The sequence below is a fragment of the Megalops cyprinoides genome, chromosome 23, assembly GCF_013368585.1.
Source record: "Megalops cyprinoides isolate fMegCyp1 chromosome 23, fMegCyp1.pri, whole genome shotgun sequence".
NCBI lineage: Eukaryota > Metazoa > Chordata > Actinopteri > Elopiformes > Megalopidae > Megalops > Megalops cyprinoides.
The window spans coordinates 388,753-410,768 of NC_050605.1; the positions used below are offsets into that span (position 1 = coordinate 388,753).

General features: G+C 45.3%; 1 protein-coding gene and 1 long non-coding RNA gene across 4 annotated transcripts; both read right to left on the bottom strand.

Moving 5' to 3' along the window:
• Positions 1-8,484: 8,484 nt before the first annotated feature.
• LOC118770612 lies at positions 8,485-20,094 on the bottom strand. Of its 3 annotated transcripts, none has more exons than XM_036518375.1 (3): positions 15,141-20,094; positions 14,675-14,838; positions 8,485-8,633 (listed from the first exon to the last, which is right to left on the bottom strand). In XM_036518375.1, exon 1 carries the CDS (start codon positions 17,874-17,876, stop codon positions 16,659-16,661), a length of 1,218 nt encoding a protein of 405 aa, XP_036374268.1. In that variant the 5' UTR covers positions 17,877-20,094; the 3' UTR covers positions 8,485-8,633; positions 14,675-14,838; positions 15,141-16,658. The 3 variants fall into 3 exon arrangements, with proteins under 3 accessions (XP_036374268.1, XP_036374267.1, XP_036374266.1); XM_036518374.1 differs by having other exon boundaries at positions 14,675-19,322; positions 19,409-19,418; XM_036518373.1 differs by having other exon boundaries at positions 14,675-20,094.
• A 54-nt stretch (positions 20,095-20,148) lies between these two features.
• LOC118770598 lies at positions 20,149-21,964 on the bottom strand. The gene is made up of 3 exons (XR_005004560.1): positions 21,149-21,964; positions 20,912-21,031; positions 20,149-20,808 (listed from the first exon to the last, which is right to left on the bottom strand). It is a non-coding gene; the product is annotated as an uncharacterized LOC118770598 (long non-coding RNA).
• Positions 21,965-22,016: the final 52 nt, after the last annotated feature.

The window sequence follows — 22,016 nt, forward strand, 5'->3', positions numbered from 1 at the left end:
TCCTGCAAATCATTTACAGAAAGAAAACGCAGGAGCTTTATAGGAGGATTTACTTTCCTAGTTTTTGTCGAGCTGTCATTTGAACTAAATATATTGTTCAGGTCTCCCCATAGTATAATCACTCCTGTTGGTGATTTGTCTAGTACAATCTGTATTTTACTTATATCAGATATAGGTTTGTAAATATTTATGAGGGTATAAAGCTCCCCAAATAATTCACATTTTACTATTAGAAACCTGCCATATTTATCTACATGCTGTGAGACTAACTTAAAAGGTATCCTTTTATTAATATTCTCACCCCTCTACTCCGAGATGAGAATGTTGCTTCAACAGCCTCCCCCACCCACTATCTCTTAAGATATTCTATTTTCCCCCATTTTAAAGTGAAGCTCCTGTAAAAAGACAATATCTAACAACAATTTCCCTAAGTGATATAAGACCTTATGTTTTTTGTGCCTTCCTGTAACCCATTCATATTCCAGGTTGCAATTTGGAATGTGTTTGGGATGGTTTGTACCTTCCTGTTATGTGCCATAATACTCAAACAGAGCTTGGATGTAATAGCCAAATGAATCTCTTTAAGGTTGTCAAACTGGCTAAGCCTTAGAACCCAACATACACTTAAAAACAAAAAAAACACCCACTCATACTCAAAACACCCACACATAAAATACCCCCCTCCCCCCCTACCCTAACCAGTACTCCTCCTAAGTACTGCTAAGGCTTCATCCTTGTAGAACATGCTTTAGTTAGGTTTATTACCCCTTCTTGCTTGGGCAATGATTCTTATAATTCTTAATTGACCTTATATGTACCTGAATCTAGAAACTTAACTTTATAATAGGTCACTGGGACGAAGGTGATTTTAAAGCGACCTTTTAGTCACACATGCAACCCCCCCAAAAGGCCCAAAGGAGCCAAAACTTCAGAAGGGAAAGGAGTTGGGGAAAATGAAAGATTTAAATAAAGGAAAAAACAGTAAGAAAACAATACTACAGAACTAAATATATCCCATTCTGCTTGTTTAGCAGAAAACATTTAAATCCTCTGACCGACAGTTGAATGTTCTATACTGCTTTCTTTCACTAAACGTCCACTTCAGTTCACTGGGTATCCCGCTCCTGCTCCTCCCATAATCACAACATGCATGCAAATAATCTGCACAAATACAAATGTCCATTACATTCCCCAAAGGAGGAGCTTAAAAAAAAGATGCCATTGCAATTAACCTCTCTTTCAGTAAGCATCAATCTCAATTTCTTCAGCTGTTAGGCATCAAACTGCTGCTCCTTCCAAATACAAAATATGTAATTAAGCTGTCCATCAAATTTCTTAAAAGGAATGCAAAAAAGGAACCTTTGGAGATATCCCATAATCAGATGTCCATTAAAGTTAAGCTGTCCGCTTCCAGTTCCTAGATCAGGCATTCACAGCCCAGTACCTAAAACGCAGACTTACTTGCTCTTCTGTTCGTTCCCGGGCCCCTGAGCAATTTATGGAAATCTTTTACAAAGATCCCGTTTCGCCTCTCAAACTGGAGAATCTTAATTCTTCCTCTCAAACTGTAACAAGCAACACTGCTGGATGTTTCATCTTAGTTGTAATATTAAGATTGTGTAATTGTTCTCAGGGGCCAAAATGCCTCACGCTTCTTCCGTTTGTACAGAAATATCTGGAACAATCCTGTACTTACTGGGCTCTTTGTCGGTTTCCTCAGGTCAACTTTGGTGGCTTTCAGGAGCTGTGTCTTTGTTTGAAGATGCTGCACTCGAAATATACTACGAGGGTGTTGTGCTTGTTCCTTGAATACCCTGAGCCGATATGCTTTCTCATTGTCAGCCGCCTTGTTTGTCCTTAGTGCTATTGATCTAGGCAGGATTCCTACCGAAATGTTACTTTATAAAAAGGGAAATGCTTCCCATTATATTCCCATCACCATTATTTCACAGATTTGAACTAAATACCCAGGAAAATAAAAGAAGAATGAGTGTTTCATTGTTGGAGGACAACTGGAAGGCCCAGTGTCTGGACATCCTGGCATGAGAAGCTGCTGCAGTGCATGACAGCTCACTCACCTTTGCTGGGTGTCAGGCTGCCCTTGCAGGAATCTAGGGCTGTCCCTTTTATAAAGGGATTTGTGTTCACTCAGCAGATATGACCTGTTCCATTTGGTCATGTCAGGAGTGACACAATGCCCAACCAGTTCACCCTCCTAGGGATCCGCCCACCACAAGAATGCCAGGACAAGGCGAGTAGGATAGCAACTCTTTTTTGATTAAAAAACAAAATTTAACAAAACAATTCATAAAATGAGACGCCGCTAACCCTCTCCCAGCAAAGCCCCTCCCCCTATCCTTCTATCCACCCCTGTCTGCCCTCCCCGGCTACAAGCAGGCGGGAACGCTACCCAACCGCACACACACAAAAAAAAAAAAAAGGAATCCACACACACACACACACACTTAGCCTCACTGCAAACACCCCGTGATCTGGCGTCCCCGCCCACCTGGACACCGAGAGAGGACTGCTCACACCACACAAGACGAACAAAACGAAAACGAAAGTATAAGGGGGGACGTAGCTCAGCCCGCGCCACGATGCCGGGCTTCGCCTACGTCCCAAAAAAATTAAATAAACTCCAGACAAGGCCCCCGCGTCACTCCTGCGGGGGCTGGCAGCTCCGGCGGCGACCCACGTCTTCTCCCCGGTAGTAACTCCGCCGGCTCCGCGGGATCACACTGAGGGAGACACAGAGCAGCAGCCGGTCAGCCCTCCCTCTCCACCCCGTGCTGGTGACTCACGCACTCTCTTGAGGTTCCGCGGTGCCACCTCCCTTCCAGCTAGGGGATCCACCTCCCCAGCACGCGCTTCCACGGGGTGGGGGCTCTCTTCGACCCCGGCTGCGTCCGGAACCAAGTGATGTTTTCCCCGCTCCCTCAGGGATTCGCCGCTGGAGCTCCTTCGGTCGCCGCTCTTCTGAGACCGCCTAAGACACACAAACACACACGGCCCAGCACACCAAAGCAAACTCAAAACCCGCTCTAGGTCGCGACTCCCAGAGCTCAAACTAAACGCAAAGGAAAAAAACGGCAAACCAAAAAACAAACCCTAAACTCGGCCGTGCCGGCACGTTCAAAGGAAAAAAAAAGAAAAATCAAAAAACCTAACTTCACGCTAAAACCCCGTGTGACAACCTCCGTCAGCGTCTCTCTGGTGCTACTCCCACTCACCTGCCTTAATAGTCCTGGCGAAATCACTACAGACAGGCAACAGGTGCGGAGCACACACCAGGCAGCGAACACCGTCATTAGCCAATTATTCAATCCCGAGCCCCCTCGCTCTCCCAGGGAGTGCAGCGCGATCATGTCAGGAGGAACTCTAACCAGTCATCTTTCGCATCTATTTTTATCCAATTCTAAATCAGTGGATGTTTTTGAGTTGGTGACTCTTCCAGACCTTCTGGTTATTGAAAAATGAGGAAAATAACAGTAAAACAGTTAAAAGCAAATGACTATCTTAGTTCTCATTTAAGTATGGCATAAATGCGTTTTACACTTCTCTACACTATTTATGTTATGAAGCTTGAACTGAGAAGGTATTCATATCCCATCCTGAATAAAACAGGATTATATTTTGCAGCTCTAAATCGAGTGATATTTAGGAAATACAGAACATCTTTTCATTGAGAAGTTGAATTATTGGTGTTTAAATGAAAATTTGATCTTAATTTGTGCTTTATTTATTCATAGTGCAGTTTTTGTCCCCAGGATGGTGCTGCTTCATCTTTATTTTATTAAATGCTGGCAAGAAGTCTTGTTTAGCTGTGGGGAAGCAGTCAAATTTCACTGGTGTACTATTGCAGGAGTCTTGCGTGTCTTCCATTTATATAAAGAAATCAAGCAGGGTGACAGAGCTTTTAAGGGCAATAACAGTGGAGTCAGTTTCAGGGGTCCACCAGTGTGACCACAGCGCACCCAGAAAGGCAGCATGTGTGCATCTGGAGCTGTGTGTAAAACCACAATTTACACACCAGGATAAATACACACTCTGCATTCTCTCTCACACATTTCCCACTTTCCTATTTTCCTTTGCATGTCCTTTTGTGATACATCATGGGAAATGATATGGTAAGAACCTATAATGAAGTAGCCACATGCTATTATCAGAAGAAATAAAAGCCATTCAAAGCCACCCTTGGAACAAGTGTATGGTGTCTTCACCATCAGATGGATTTATCCCTTGTTACTTAACAAAATGATTGGAGACTTCCTGCTGGCATTGGCTAAACGTGGATGACATCAACACCTGTTTACCGAACTATCACTTACACACCAGGGAACAAGGCCCTTCAGATGTTGCTGATAATGTCATCTTTGAAAGAGAGGTAGACAGAGGGGCTGATGGAACCTTTGGTGGAGAGGAAGCAGCAATTAACAGCACTGCATCCACTATTCAGTCCATCTTTAGGATGACATGTTCAACTGAGATTACAACTCATTGTCATCACTAAAGGTTTCATGGCATTTACCACAAAAGATATGCGGTTCCCAGGTGTTTTATCTTGGTTCCTAATCTGTCTCTGTCAATCTGACCATCTCGTCACCACCCAGTGTAATTAGCTAATTAGACATAAATGTCTCTCTCTGTAATTTTGGTGAGTGATGACAGTTCTGGCAAATTGATGTTCATATAACACCAAGGCAGGGAGCTACGCATTGAAGTGGAAAAACTCTCCTGCCTACAGACCTGGAGTATTTCATAACCAATTTAATATTTGTAGTCAGATACCTGTTCATACAGGGAAAGGCACGATAATCTCAGATTAGCATCTGATGTGATACTGACTGCCTGAACATGTTGTTTTGCCAATGTTCCATTGTATTTAAGAACGTCATAATGCGTAATAGCAGGAACAGGCCATTTAGCCCATCTGAATTTATCTTTTGCCTGTCATGATTGTATCACCCGTATAAAGGTCTGACTATTAAAATATGGTCATAAGGGCTTTGTGATATCTTGTTGCTGTTTAGTATTGCCACAGTGTTAAAACAGACTGTAACTGGCCATGGTAACAGATTTTTTCAGTAGGAGCACAGATGTTAGTCAACAGATGTATGGAATTAATGGAACTCATTGTGCCAGGAATGTTCGCCACATTTTAAATTATTACATAACTGCCTGATTTCATATTTAATGTTTGAATTACCTTGAAAAAAGAAAGGACAATGAAGAATGGCCAACAAGAAACGTGGGATCAATTTGATGGACATAGTAATGCAATGTAGCGGGTAGCTGCTCTACACCTTCAATATGAAATATCATATAACATTATCTATCAATTAATCAGTCAATCAATCAATCAATCAATCAGTCAATAAAATATTGTTATACTGCATTTTAACAATCAACATTGTCATAGTGTACTGTACATGAGGCATAGTGCATTTTCCAGAGGAAATCGAAAAACAGAAAACCCAGGCCATTGGGGAGAAAACTGGAAAATTATTCACTAAAAAAGCAGTTGAGAGACTCCTGGAAAATGATAACAGAAAAGATTAACAGTCCTTTGCATTGTATCTGACAGCTGTGATTTCTGACTTCTGCTTCAGCTGTGGATGTGTGTGCATTTTCAGTAATGTGAAATACCAAATGAAGCATCTGGCCCCTGGGGAAACATTCAGTAAATAACATTTATTATTTAAAAATTAAAAGTCAAGAAACAACAGAAGACACACCAATTCTTGAATAGTTTCACAACAGATTGAGTTTGTCTACTGTCTTTAGGAGATGTATACCCCAGTTGTGAGGTTATAAAATCCAAAGGAGGTTGTTCAGTTCTGGAAAGTTCCATTGACTCCTTGTGAGACTGTTAAGCTTTGATCTGACCTTGAGGCCTGACCTGCATTCAAGCAAGAGTTCCAACTATGCTGTCTGCAGTCAACAAGGGATCGCATTTACAATTTAAAAACCTGATTGGTGACATAATAGGAAATGTATTTTCCATGGGAAAGATGATAGGCTGTGTGCCCTTGGGATAAGACAGTAAACTTCTGAGGTCAGACATGTTGAATAAAAATGTGACACCAGATACCTTATCCTTAAAGGTCTGTTCTTATCAGAAGGAATTACAAATATAGCTGCTTGCTCAGCATGGCTATCAGAGTCTTGGTATTTCAGTGCTGTGCATTGTACTGCATCAGGGTTTAAACAACCTAGGGCATCCAGGTGGTCTCACAGCTATGAGGGAAACAGTTGTGCAGTCATGCTTAAAGGACAGTCAAGGCAAGTATGCCATTTGCACATATTTTCTGTTGTTTTTTTTCACAGTTATGGCAAAGTTTAGTTTAGTTTATTGGTTTATTTAACAGGAACCATGCACAACACATTAGCTGCACTAGATTTAGCTATGTACCAAGTACAAATGTTGGGAAGTTCTAGGTAATTCCATGCATTAGTTAAATTGCTTAGTGCATGCTCCCTGATTTTATCTGAAACAAGGCATCCTTATATATTAATGTATATATATATTAATGTATATATTATATACATTATACATTATATATTAATGTATATATATGTAAATGTAAATTTCAATTGTCAGGTAAAGTAGATTGTGTATGTAGTGCATGGCTTGCTGTAAAAATTGTTGTCATAAAGATGTGTATTTAAATCTGTCCTTGAAAGATTTTGTCATGTATTCTGTGTCCATTGTCTCTGATTCGAGCTCCTGTGTTTGCTACAAACAGATTTGCACTCATTAGCATGCTCTGCCTTGGCTACACCCCCTTTGATCCCTATTTGACATTTTAATGAGGGCTGAGTGCTGCCTGTAATACCCATAGGTAACTGGAGAACATCATGGGGTCTGTGATTGACTGCACTGCGAGACACACAGCTTAGAGACTGATTGCACTCTTGTGAGTACAGCCACAGCGAAAAGCATTCACTGTTACTAGAGCATGAAAAATGCTCCCTATGATAGCCTGAGTACAAACACAGAAAAGAGGCCAAATGGATATTAGATGGGCAGCTTACAGAACAGTGCTGATGCAGAGGAGTGATCTCAGAGTCTCAGTCCTGTCCCAAAACATAGAATTTTGGGACAGGTAAAAGTGCTATGGTCCCAGGTCTACACTGATGCTTCAGCAGAAGCTGAGGGAGTTGACGAGTGATGCTACATTTCCAGGTACAGTCTAAACAGATGAGTCCTCAGCTAGGATAAGCAGGCTTGTGCCTTCATAGTGAGTATACAAACAGGCAGCAGTATGGTAAAGTGGTAAGGAGCCGAGCTCCTAACCCAAAGCTTTGCTGGTTCAGGCAAAGAACGTAACCCAGAACTGTCTCAGTAAATATCCAGCTGTATAAATGGATAATGTAAGAATTATAACCTAAGTAAGTCACTTTGGATAAGAGTGTTGCCTAAGTAGCTAAGTGTAAATTTAATGTATTGGTGCCAATCACTGGTGCTGAAGTGTCAGCTCCACATCTTTGATTCAGAAGTTTGGTAGTGCCATTTCTTCCATGTTGGGGTTCAGCAGGTGGACTTGTGTGCAGTGTACCATCACTCTCACTGCCTGGGGCACACACTGCCCGGAATGTTCTGGCACTGTTTCCCCGTGTTTAATCTCCGCAGGCCTCCCCAGCTGTGCTCTGGCCTCCCAAACATCCCCCCCATGCAAAAGTGCAAACAGGCACAAGGGCAAGATGTGTACAGTTCATACAATGCAGATAGTGCTGAAGCTGAGCACAAGGTCGGTGTAGCGAGCCAGAACTAATCTAAGGTTACATATATCGAATACAGTCACTGGGACAATAAAGTACTGCTATACTACCTAGGCAAAAACGTGCTACAAATACAAGGTAAGAGATAGATCTACAAGTACAAGCCAAGAATCTTAGATTTACAAGGTCAAAATGGCAAGGGTGTCAGTCCAGGTAGAGTCTGAAGAGGTGTGTCTCCAGCCCACGTCTGAAGGGTTGGAGTAAAGGAGTTGTTCTCAGGGGGATGGAGAGTTCATTCCACCACTGGGGGGCGATGATGAAAAAGCGACGCTGTGAGGAGCGTGGGCCTTTCGTTCTCTTGGTGGGAGGAGCAAGGCGTCCGGATGTAGCAGAGTGAAGTTGTCGAGTAGGTGCGTAGGGTAGGATGAGGTCCTGGAGGTAGGTCGGGGCAGTCTTTTTTGCAGCAGAAAAGGTGAGAGTCAAGGTTTTGAAGTGGATCCTGGCTGCGATCGGGAGTCAGTGGAGGGATCTCAGTAAGGGGGTGACGTAGGAGAACTTTGGGAGATTGTAGATCAGCCTAGCAACTGCGTTTTGGATGAGCTGCAATGGCTGAATGGTGTAGGCTGGGAGGCCTGCAAGGAGGGCGCTGCAGGCGGGAGAGCACAGTGGCCTGGACAAGCAGCTGGGTGGAGTAGGTGGACAAAAAAGGGTGTCAGGGTGACACCCAGGCTCTTCACAGAAGTGGAGGAAGTTATTGTGGTGCCGTCGACAGTAACTGAGAGCTCTTGAAGAGGAGAGGGCTTGGCCGGGATGAACAGCAGATCGGTCTTGTCCAGGTCAAGCTTGAGGTGGTTGGAGGCCATTCATCTGGAGATGTCAGCCAGGCATGCAGAGATCTTTTCGTTGACCTGGGGGGTGGAGGGAGGAAAAGAAAAGATTAGTTGAGTGTCATCAGCATAGCAGTGATTGGAGAAACCATGTGAGTTAATGACTGAACCAAGTGAGTTGGTGTAGATGGAGAAGAAGAGGGGTCCCAATACAGAGCCCTGGGGGACACCTGTAGTGAGGGGAGTGGATGTGGTGATGAAGCCTTTCCAGTAGACCTGGGAAGATCTACCGTTCAGGTAGGACCTGAACCAAGAAAGGGCGGTCCCAGAGATACCAATCTCCGAGAGCTTGGCGATGAGCAGCTGGTGATTGATGATATCAAACACAGTGGAGAGGTCAAGGAGGATTAGGACCGAGGACAGGTCAGAGGCTCTAGCTGTATGGAGTGCCTCTGCCACTGCTAGGAGTGCTGTTTCAGTTGAGTGCCCGGGTCTGAACCTGGACTGGTGGAGATCCAGGAGGTTGTGCTTGCAGAGAAAGGGAAACAGTTGGTTAAACCCATTTAAGCTCAGAGACTATAAAAAGTACAATAGGAAAAATGAATACAGATTTTTTTCAATTCATTCAAATTTGATGAAATTTGGTGTCCATGTAGTCTGTCCACATTGCTATGCATCCGAAATTTGAAAATTGTGATAACTCTCATCTTTCATACTTCTTTTGTTATTCAAAGTTCAAGTTTTCTGAAATTGCCAAAAAATGACAAAATTGATTTTACAGTAAATTTTCAACCAAAAATACCAGAAGTAAGCACACATATACCACATATTTTTATTATTCGAGTTGTTCTGAGCGGTAATGTGGCATTTATTTCATTCAGCTTATTCTAGGTTTTATGCTAGAGCTTTTTTCTTTTTGTACTTTTTTAAGTCTTTGGTCACAAGGGGTTACATTTTTTTGTAAATTTCTTATATTTTTCACTTGAGACAAGTGAACATTTATCATGATTTTCTCATGATATCAGTCTATTCTATTAGGAAAGAGACAATCATCCAAATCAATTAAGTATAAATGGATTTATTCACACAAGGCTGAATGGTGTAGGCTGGGAGGCTTTTTTTTGACGATGAGGTTATACAATTCCTTTGTGATCAAAGCCAATTGTATGCCTCATTCAAAGGTAGACGTAACCACTGTGTGTCCCCTTTAGAAATGTGAACATTTATCACCATGCTCCTTATCAGTGGCTACAGTACAGTACCATGAAAACGGATGATGTGGGAGGAGAGTGAGGATGTTAACAACCCCTTGGTCTGTCAGTTGCTGACAAGGAGACACTTTGATGAGATTCTACGATATCTCCATCTCACCGACAACACTAAGCTCCCCCTAGGAGATAAACTTGGAAAAGTTAGGCCCCTGGTTGAATTAATGAACAAGAAGTTCATCAAAGCTTTCCCAAGGCAGCAACACCGCTGTGTAGATGAAGCTATGATACCATACTATGGGAGACACTCTTCCAAGCAATTCATGAAGGGCAAGCCCATCTGATTTGGATACAAAATGTGGTGCCTCAACACACCACACAGCTACCTGGTGCAGTGTCAGCCATATGCAGGAATGGCTGACAAGAAGCCTGGGCCTGGTCTTGGGGATGCAGTGGTCATGGACATAGTTTGCTCACTACAAACAAATGAGCCATACCAGGTGACATTTGACAACCCTTTCACCTCAATTCCACTCCTGCAGGTGCTTGGTGAACAGGGAATATTCAATTCACTTTCAATCCAATTTTATTTGTGTAGCGTTTTTTACAACACAAGTTGTCACAAAGCAGCTTTACATTTTTCCCAGGCCTGCGACCCCCCTGAGAGCAAGCCTAAGGTAACAGTGGCAAGGAAAAACTCCCTAATTTACAGGAAGAAACCTTGAGCAGAACCCGGCTCAGAGGGGGAGCCCATCTGCTTCTGGCCGGCAGTGGGAAGATAGAATTACATAGAATACTTGAAATTGTACAATTTACTTTGTACAATTTCACTTTGTACTAAATTTGTACTAAAAAGTACTTTAATACATTTGAGTTTTCATAGACAGTAGTAAATAACAGTAATTATAAAATGTATCCTAGAGAATGTCCGGTTCTTGGCACACAGTTAGCTTGATAGGCAGGGCAGCGGGGTTGCAGGACTGGAGATCGGGGTGTGATGCTTGGACTACAGCTCCAGGCAGGAGCCCAGAGCAGGGACAGGAAACAAATAGAGAACAATGATTAGTGGATGGTAAGAATGACATGAATGTACAGCAGAGAGGCAGGAGAGGAGGGGCAGGGAAAAAAGGTGCCAGTGTGCAACAAGGAAAAAAAACCCCGGCGGACTAAAATTATGGCAGCATAACTAGGGGACGGGAGGCAAGGAACTGGCATAGTCATGAAGGCGGCCCTAAGGCAGTCAACACCAGTTCACGGCACAGTCCATGTCATGACAGCAATGACCACTTAGTCCACCAGAGACTCTATGATCCATGCCAGCACCAGGCCATGTCCCTCAGCTAAAGGATTTACTGTATAGATATGTTCTGAGCCTAGACTTATAGGAGGAGAGAGAGTCTGCGCCCCGAACCTCGGTAGGTAAGCTGTTCCACAGGAGAGGGGCTCGATAGGAAAAGGCTATACCGCCTTTAGTAGTTTTGCCCACTCTTGGAGTGATGAGAAGCCTAGCCCAAGCATAGATCCTTGTGGAGTAGGTGCTACTGGGATTCTGAGAGCCAACAGGATCCAAAACTGCCCTCTACAACCACTCAAAAATATGAGTAAAGCCCCTTTCACACATGCACTGAAAGTCGGAACATATCCGGCCCTTAGCCGGAGGAGCTGCATGTGTGCAAATGTCTGAATAAGTCGTACTGGACATGTGATGGACTTCTTTCTGCCAGCTCCCTAGTAAAAAGTCCACCTCATGTCGGAGTGAGCCCATGTGTGAAGCAAGGTTATAATAGTTTTTCATTTTCAAATTCGTTTTTTATTTTGATAATATGTTTGTATTCAGTCTGAATTTCCGTTTAGTTTTAGTTAGTTTCACCAGTGTTTTCATTAGTTTCAGTTTAGTTTTTATTTCATGCACTCATTTCTATTTCGTTTTAGTTTATTATAGTTTCAGTTTTAGTTTTAGTAATTTTAGTTAAGGAGAAAATTTGTCTAAGATTAGTGCAGCATGAAAAATAATCTGCTTATCATTGAAGATATCAAAATTTCAAGACTAAACTTAACTAACATATGCAATACATTTGTTTCAGACTACACAGAATTTTGGGAGTGTGACCAGTGGCGGCTTCTGTCAAATCTCTCGGGGGGAGGGGGCAATTGTTGTGATGATGGCTAAGCGGTGACCTGTTCAATGGGTAAATTAACAGCTAGCTAACTTGACATAGTCACATTGAGCAGGGGTAGCTGAACAAAACGTTACCTACTTCGCAGCCTGCTAGCCACGTTTTCCGCTCATACCAGCTCCGCGAAAATCCCCAGTTATACGATTACCCCCCCCCCCCCCTTGTAGAAATGTGTTTGGAATGTGTTTTAAATTTGGTCTGGGTGGTCCTAATTCTTTAGTTGCCAATTTATCCTGCTTACTACGACGACTGAACAGTATTTTTTAATGCCACAATCGAGTTGCTCTGAGTTGAGGTAACATTAGCCATGTTGACCTTGAATGTGACAAGATCGCTGGCTGCCCCAGTGATCCCTACACCAGGTTCTGTATGACGAAAGCACATTAGTACAAGCCCACCCAGAACCCATACAGTTGCATTGCAACGCCTGCAGTTCGAAAAAATTGCCTTAACATGAGAGTCTATCAAAGCGATCTGTGCGATTTTCAACCTGAAATCGCTGGAAAGGGGCGGTACTCGACGGAACACAACTTGACGCTGATTGGACTATGATATTCAGAGGCAGGACAAACTGTCTAGAACAGTCACAGCTAGCATGACTAGCAGAGATCGGCACAGCTGTGGTAGGATGTGTGATGTGAAAAATTTCCTCCCTTTCCCCCTTTGGTGGTGCGTCTCCCGATCGCCCTAAGGAACAAACCGCCCCTGAGTGTGACACCTGCCGCCTTGAATGGATACGACCTCCGCCGTCTTGAAACAATAACGACAATTATTTTTTGTCTTTTCTTATTTTATTTTTATTAGTTTTTTAGCAATCATTATTAGTTTCTTTAAGTTTTAGTTTTACATATTCTTCGGGTAAATTATTTTATTTCAGTTTACGAAAATGTCTAAAAACCATTACTTTTCATCTTAGTTTTAGTATACGATAATAACCCTGGTGTGAACAGAGCAGGCAACGTTCTGGAGAATCCACCACGAGCGAGTGGGCGTGTTGATGACGTTTCTGTCATGCAACTGGCACGAAACCAGAAGAATACAAAACCTCCGGCAGTGAAGAAGAAGGGTCATTTACACAAAGCATTTTTCACAAAGATGACAACAAAGATGTCTAACTGGAGAGACGACGAGATTCGGTCGTCTTCTGTCGGTAAGGGCCGACGCTGAAGACGTCAAACGAATGCAAGGAACGGCAAGAGACTCGGTTGTGTATGACCAAATTACAAACCAGCTACATGACCGCGGTGTAAACCGAGCCAAGGCACAGGTGATCAGAAAACTAAAGCCACTGAAAAAGAAGTACCATCAGGTCGTTGACCACAACGGCCGTAGTGGAAACGGCCGCAAAACATGCTACATTGGTTTGTGCGAGGCTATATGGGGTTCGTGTCACTTGACAAACCTTGTGGCTTTGCCCAGTAGCATGGAGCCGGCCTCCACCTCAACAAGCTCGGAGACGCTGTCTACCTCGAGTTGCCCCGAGACGCCATCTACCCCGGGTTTCCCCAAGACACCAAACAGCAACATGGAAGAGCAGACTCCAGAGGAATCTACTGATGTGTCGATGAACGATTCGGTTTTAAGTACAGGTAAGATTATATTTGCCCTTTATTGCCCGTATTTATTCGTGTAGCCTAGCTACTTGCGTGCGCAGCAGATCATGCATGGTGCGGTTGAACCGCTCGCATTGGCCATTGCCTTGCGGATGGTGGGGTGTTGTCCGGGTCTTCTGGATGCCATACAGATCGCAGAGCTGGAGGATAACGGAGCTCTCAAAACATCGCCCTTGGTCTGAGTGGAGGCGGGCAGGAACACCATACCTGAAAAACCACTCCCGGACGAGCACATTGGCTACCGTTGAGGCCCTCTGGTCCCGAGTAGGCACGGCCTGGGTGAATTTAGAAAACACGTCCGTCATAATTAGGACTTGCTCCTTACCATCCCTGGAGGGCTCCAAGAAGGTGAAATCCACCAATATCTGGTTCGGACAGGAGGCCAGCAGGTAACCCATAGGCGCATGGAGTTTGGGCTGGGAGGCTTTTGCAAGTATGCACCGCTCACAGCGCTGACACCACTGTTTGATATCTTCCCCCATCTCAGGCCAGTAGCACCCCTGCCGTACCAACTCTGTGGTCCGTTCAATACCCTGGTGGCCGTGGTCATTATGCAGCTGCTGCAGCACCTCCCCCTTTAAGCAAAAGGAGTTGGTGGACCTCTTCACCACCATCAGGTCGGAGGATCCGGCGATATAGCAGGCCATGTACTTCAACAATCTTGTCCCACTGCCTTAGCAATGCCCTGGTTTGCCCAGGCAATGCCTCCCTTGCTGCCGAGCTGGGCAGTTTCTGTTCATGCCAGAACGGGAGAAAGGCAAGGATAGTGGGATCCGCCTCTTGGAGCATCTTCATGTCGGCGGTGGTACGGGAGGGAAAGACAGAGATGGTGGCTTGAGTCACCTGGGGGCCCTGATCCTTATTGGCAGCCTGTCGCACGGGCACTGGTATGGCGGTTCCTGCCACAGCGGGCCCTACCGCATTTGTGGGTTCAGTGAGGCGCTGTCTGGACAGAGAGTCTGCATTTTTGTTAGAGCGACCCGAACGGTACCGAATGGTGTAATTGTAAGCAGACAGCTCAGCTACCCATCGCTGCTCAGTAGCGCCCAATTTAGCAGTGTCCAAATGGCTCAAGGGATTGTTGTCTGTCCAGACAATACAGTGCTGGCCCCAAAGATACTCACGAAATTTCTCCGTCTTTGCCCATTTCATCCCCAGAAACTCCAGCTTCATGGAGCCGTAGTTCTTCTCTGATGGGCTAAGACTGCGGCTGGCGTAGGCAATTGGTCGAACCTTGCCATCCTGTTCTTGACAGCACCGCTCCTAGGCCATTATGGCTGGCATCAACCTCGAGGATGAAAGGGAGAGGGAAAGTTAGCAAAAGTTAGCAAAGGCCAGAGTGGGTGCACTAACCAACCTTGCCTTCAACTCCTGAAAACTCCTCTCGCAGGGGTCAGTCCAGGCGCCTTCCAACAGTGGCCCTCGACCTTTCCGCGTCTTGGTCCCCGCCAGCTCAGCTACCAGACGATGCAACGGGGCTGCTAGTTTGGAAAAGCCCTCCACAAACCGTCTATAGTAACTAGCAAAACCCAGAAAGGACCTCAATTCTGAGACATTGGTAGGGTGGGGCCAGTTTGCAACAGCAGATACCTTGCCTGGATCCGTGGAAACGCCCTCACGGGAGATGAGGTGCCCCAAATACTGGACCTCTTTCCTGAAGAAGCAACATTTCTCCAGTTTTGCCTTCAAGCCTTCCTGCTGAAGGCGGCTCAACACCAGGTCCAGACGGCTCACATGATCATCTACATTGGAAGAAAACACAATGATGTCATCCAGATAGAGCAAGAGCGACTGACCGTGCTGGGCCCCAAACATCCTCTCCATCAACCGCTGAAAAGTGCTGGGAGCATTGCACAGCCCAAAGGGCATTCTATTAAACTCAAAGAGCTCGAAGGGCGTGCAAAAGGCGGTCTTTGGGCGGTCTCGCTCAGTTACCGGCACCTGGTTGTAGCCACTAGCCAAATCCAGCGTGGAGAACCACTGGGCCCCGGACAATGCATCCAAGGATTCCTCGATGTGAGGGAGGGGAAAAGCATCCTTCCGAGTTTTGCTATTGAGCTGACGATAGTCAACGCACATGCGAAGGCTTCCATCCTTCTTTCTCACCAGGACAATGGGAGAGGCATAGGGGCTACTACTGTCCCGAATAACCTAGCTATCCAACAGCTAACGTAAGTGGGCCTTCACCGCCTCATAATCAGAAGGGGGAATACGCCTGTACCTCTGCCTAACGGGCTTATCATCAAGCAGGGGAATGTCATGCGAAATCAGGTTGGTACAACCAAGGTCACCCTCAAATGCAGAAAACACAGACTCATGCTTGAACAGCAGTGACCTCACCTTTTCCTGCTCTGACTCTGCAAGCACGGATAGGTCAATGGCCTGAATCTGCTCCCTCGTCGAGCTAACCTGTCCCGTTTGGGTATTAATGGTAGCAGTAACAGTGTCAGTGCCCTGAACAACCTCCGTAATCCCGGTAGGGAGGCTTACGATATTGGCTTGGACCAACAACCCTATTGGACTGCGGGGGTAGAGCGTAACACGCGTGAAGCCTACATTAACAACAGGAATGTAGGCTGTACCTCGATCTACACTGACTAGGGCAGGTGAAACAAGGAGGCCATCAGGTAGGGAATTGCCAGTCGGTTCCACCAGGACAACACCAGGGGCTCCACAAAACTGAGGGGAACAAGTTGCAGCTACCAGCTTGACAGTACCTCCGGGAATATGGATAGGCCTCCTGCCCCTAACTCTAGCAACCCCTGCTCTACCCCCATGAGGTCGGAGCTGGGCTTGGTGGCAATGCTGCAAAGCTTGCTGCCACAGAGGTGAGGTATGGACCACCGGTGGGAGATCAAATAGGGCAGGGCCATGCTGACCAAATAGCTCAGCGTAACATTCCCGGATGACATTCATTCCTAAAACTCCAGGAACTTCAGGTTGGGAAGACTGACCTTTATCTTTAACAACCAACCAGCCACGTTGAGGAATTACCTTACCAAGTACCTCAACAGTCAACTCTATGTAGCCAGTGTAAGGTATTTCCAAACCATTTGCAGCACGAAGCTGCAACCAATGGCAAGACTGGAGATTATCCTGGAAATGCAGCTAAAAGAAACTCTCCACCATAGTGGACACCATAGACCCTGTATCTAACAAACAATTCACTACTACTCCCCCTACCCTGACAGCTACTTTGGGGCACGATCCAACAATGGACGACACAGTATTGCTTATCGGCCTCTGATCATGGGAGCCCGTCATGTCCCCTTCTAATGTGTGGCTCTGCACATTGGAGGGAGCTAGTTTCCCGCCAGCTGAGAAGCAGAGGTAGTTAGTCTGGCCCTGGGGAGAGGGGACACGATTACGAGCAGGAGCAACCCGTTCATTGTCACACTCTCTGGCATAATGACTACGTCTCTGGCATCGCCTACAGATAACCGAATTAGGACGACCGGGCCTAGGATAGTGTGCAGGTACCTGTAAGGAGGTTAAACTGGTGGTCAGCTGATTGATCTGTTCCTGCTGCTTCAGCAACATAGCTCTCAACTCTGCCATTTCAGAAGCAGCAGGATTAACAGAGGGAGGGTGACTATTCTGCTGAACCCTAGAACACTGCACGGCACAGAGGGAGGGAACAGAATAACTTCTACCTCTAGCGTAGTCACTGGGCCTACCCTCCTGCTCCCACCGGATGGCTCGCACCTCCAACATGGACAGCCCTGGAGTCTGGCGGACCAACCGCTTCAATTCCCTGCGGAGACCTGGATCAAGGACATGTTCTACAAACTGAACATCAGAAAGAGGCACTGCAGAGAAAAGGGCATGAGAATATTCTTGCAATGACTCTCCATCTAGTTGCTTCCGTGAGAAAAAGCTCTCTTTAAGGGCAACATAGGAATTTGAACAGCCATAGAGTTCCTTCAGAATAGATAAAATCCTCTGTGGATCTTCCCTCTCTGCCCTACTCCTATACCTGATTTCATCCTTAGCCTCCCCATCTAAGTGGTTAAAAATGAAATAGGCTTGATCAAGCGGTCCCAAATGTCCTGCCCTAATGCTAGCATGCACCTTCTCTATCCATTCATCGATACCAATACCCGCCCTTCCCCTGAACACTGGACACTTCCTCTCCCTGGGGAGATACAGCAATCGCTCAGAGGAAGTGACCGGGTTAGAAGAGCTAGGAGCATGATAACTGGAGGACCCTGGCATTGGGGCCACTGCGGCTGGTGCCTGAGCTGATGCTCGTTCCTGCAACAAATGTTCTTTGTCAGCCTGAAGCTGGCGCACCAGCTCCCTCAATTCCCGCAGCTCGTCCTCCATGACTAAAACAGAAGGGTTCAGTTACTCTTGAAGGAAGCAGGAGTTTGTCGCCGTCACCCCAGTGAGTCGTCAGGTCCCCCGACGTGCCAACTGCTGCTTTGTCTCTAATATATTACACAGCTTATTGCCTTTTAACAATATGTTAACATAAAAGTCCAAACAAACAAAATAAAAAGACTGAAATATACGTCTCTGTTCACTATCCTGCCGACTGCGCCAAATTGTGACCAGGTGGTGGGAGATCAGACAAAGGTCTTGGCTCTAGGGTACTCGACTACGCCACCTGGGGACTCTCACCCCCAGAAATGCTTACAACTTAGATTCCTAAGATATAGTACGGAGACTAGAGGGTTCTCGCATGCAGGTAAGCTAGCAGAAAGACAGAGACGTGGAATTTCAGTTAAATACAAAAGTTTATTGAACAAATAAATGAAAAAAAAACATAAACCTGCCCTTATTGCTACAACCTCTTAAACAGGTGGGAGGGTAATAAGGGCAAACAATGCTGCCAGAGGACAGGGTAATGGCTGCCACCAGAGACCAACTATTAAAAAAATGTGGGGATGAGTAGGCTGATCGCCGAGGAGGTTACCTTTTCTGGGAAGGGGAGAGACGGACACACCACGCGTGCCCTTGTTCCTGGTGCCTGCTAACACACACACACACATATACACACGCACAGCAAATAGTGACCACAGCAAATAGTGAAGTGCACTTTACCACTACGACACTGCATGCAGTGCATGAAGGAGGGGACCCAGGTCCAGCGACCCACCCTGCAGACCAGCAGTTACACTCCCCGATAACTATAGAACGGGAAGGGGAAAAAAGGGGGGACGATTAGAGCCCCAACCAGTTGGTTAAGGGCTAAATACAAAGTTAATAAAAATGTTGAACACAAATAGTTAAAAAGCAATAAAATAGAAAACACTGGGGCAGCCAGTACGCCTAAAATCCGTCTGCCGATAAAAATCACGCACAAACAAGTGGCCAAACACACCAACTCAGGCCACTTGTCTAAACACCTCGCACGGCAAAAGCTAACTAAAATTACAGGAGGCAAAGCAGCAGTGGCAAATCTTCCTAAAAAGGTAACAAAACAATATTCGTCATGGTTTAGCGTTCGCATAGCAGTACCAAGTACACAACATACATTGTCCCCGATTGCCGCGAGCTGCACACACGGGAAGAGGCAGCCCCTAGTTTAAATTTTACCTCTACGTGCCTTCCGGTTAACGTGAGCGAAACTGCTGCCTACTCGGCGTCTCCAGCACAGACCTAAATTAAAACATTGCCGTTACACACACGCATATTTAAAATACATGATCGATTGTTTGCAACATGGATTTTAACAAAGGTACGGGTGCAACAGATTGAATAAAACGCAAATACCTTCAGTGAAGCACATACACACACCACAGGACGCGTTGGTAGAACCACAAATACCTGTTACCAAACAATTAAATTTTAAACCCATGCGTGAGCACAGCAATGATCTAATGGCAATTGAAAATCAAACAGGGAGCACATACCTTTTCAGCATTAATAGCGTTACACACCGGAAAGCAGTGAACTAAGGGACTCGAACTGCTGTACCTGACGGAGCGGCCATATATATACAGAAACGGGAACCATGGCTAATTAAGGGCAACTCTGCCGGTCACACTTGCATGATACAGAGCACAGCAGAAGTAATGGCTAACAATGCTAGCTGTAACTTCTGTTAAACTAATGTCGTTCTTGTTTTTATTGTTAGAGTCGTTGTGTCTTTCTCCACCTAAAAAAGGAGGAGGAACCAGACACGTTTGGAAAGGCTTTTTGCAGAGATGAGGGACATGTTCAGTGATATGGACAAGGCCTTCAACGAGCGAGAACGACTTCGGTTGTTGGAGCAGCGCGAGCATGAGGAGCGGATACGGAGAGAAGCATGAGTGGAGACGGCCATTCTTCAGGATATGACCAATTTACTCCGACAAATGGTCTAGCGGATGCCTGCCACGCACCCTCACTACCCTCACTACCCTCAATACCCTCACTACACTCACTCAGCACACAATTCCTGGGGTCAAGACCCATCTTACCCCCAGGACCAGGGGCAGGGCCCTACTTTCACTGACCTCTGAATGACAATGTTTGCCTCCCTCCATACAGGCTTTGTTACAGTAGTTTTACTGTTTGTGTGATTTTATTCTTTTATTTTATTCATATTACTGTATAGTTTTCCAGGTATATTGTTATATTGTATATTCTTCTAAGCATATTTCATTTTTGTATTTAGAGCAAAAATAAATACTGTTATTGTGACTAATCAGTAGTTGGTGTGTATGAGTCATGTGTGTACATACATATATTGCAAAATGACACATGTAAGCTATAGTGTTTCTCAACCCTGGTCCTGGGGACCCCCTGCCCTGCATGTTTCCCTGCTCCAACACACTTGATTCAAATGAACAAGGATTGAGAGACACTGAGCTAGGACACCATTCAATAGAAAAGAGTCAACAACAGCAAATAGTGCAAGTTGAAGGAACTTTATCTAAAAATCAGCTTTTTTTTTTTTTAAAGAATGCTCATCATAGCCTCTCGTATCTGTTGTGCGCTAGCTGTCTGAGGTGCATGAAAGACCTCTGTGTCAGGCTCTTGTGGGAGGTCAGTAGCAGCATCAATGTTCCATTCAGGCAGTAACAATGTCAGGCATTATGGAGATATCCACATCATTGCGCTTGGCAAGGCACCTCCAACGGCCCTTCAAACGTCCAAATGCATTTTCAACCACCATTCGAGCAGAGCTTAAACGGTAGTTGAAGGTGTTCTGTTTGGGAGTCAGGTGATGGTGATGGGTGAACCCTTTCATTAGCCACTTCTTCAGAGGGTAAGCTGCGTCTCAAATGAGATGGATGGGCACCTCCACACTGTCCACAGTCATGGATTTCTGTGCAGAACAATATAATACAGATAGGTTTGTTCCATGTTAGATTGTTACCTACTATATTGAGGTGCTGGTGGAGAAAAACACACACACATGTGGTACGTACCTCACGGGGAAACAAGTAACCATCTTGCTCTTCAGCTATCTTAAAGATAGGAGAGTTGCAAAGCACTCTTGCATTATGTGTTCGACCAGGCCCCCCCACGTATCGTATATATCTGTGAAGCTGAATATAAGAAACGACCATGAGCAAAACATACCACATTCCAGAAGTTAATATTTAGCTACAATTATAACAGAGCTAATGTTTAATATGTATTATATAAATAATAATACTTCTTACCAGAAATTGTGTGCGACAACCCCTTCCAGTACAATGAAATACCATCCTTTCCGATAAGAAGAATAAGAAGCTGGATCATCCCTCGGAGCAATAACGGGAATGTGGCTTCTGTCGATGGCTCCTGCACACAGGATAACCTCGCTCTGCAAATCCATCTAGGGTCTTCTGAAGTCGCTCCCCTTTCGGCAGGCAAATGAAACGCTTGAGCAGGTTGTTCTTTAGAGCAGATGTAACTTTGCAGACTAGGCTACATACAGTGGACAGTCCTACACCGAAGAGACAGCTTATTGTTCTAAACTTGCTCGGTGTGGCATACCACCAAAGTACAATGGCCAGTCTCCGATGCGGTTCAAGTAGTTTTCGCCATCGTGTAATCTGTCATGTTAGGGCGGGTTTCACCAGACGTAACACATACTTGAATGTACGCCGGGACATGCGAAAATGATGTCTCCACTGCACATCGTCAAAGTTCCGCAAAACATCTGCCCAGAATATTTCCCTGCTCGGTCTCTCGCGCTTCCATATGGCCTTCTCACGCTGCTGCTGGACACAGATCCAAAACAATGCAGCTTTCTTTCTCCGGTGGGATCTGCGTGCACGGAGTGTAGCTGCTTCGTACTCTTCCCTGCCTGCCTGTATTGCTTTCCACTCTTTTGTTGATATTGCGGATTCATGCAAATACACGTAGCATTAATATAAACGCAAAAACAGTCATCATTACGGATGAGTCGGTAGCCTCGTACGCTGTCGTTGCTGTGCTTTAAACAAAACACTGCGATTTTTGCAGCGTACTTTTTGCGTCATGTCCTGCCTCCTCCATGCTCTACCCAGGCGCTGCCCCTCACCTAAACCAAACTGGAGTATTTCC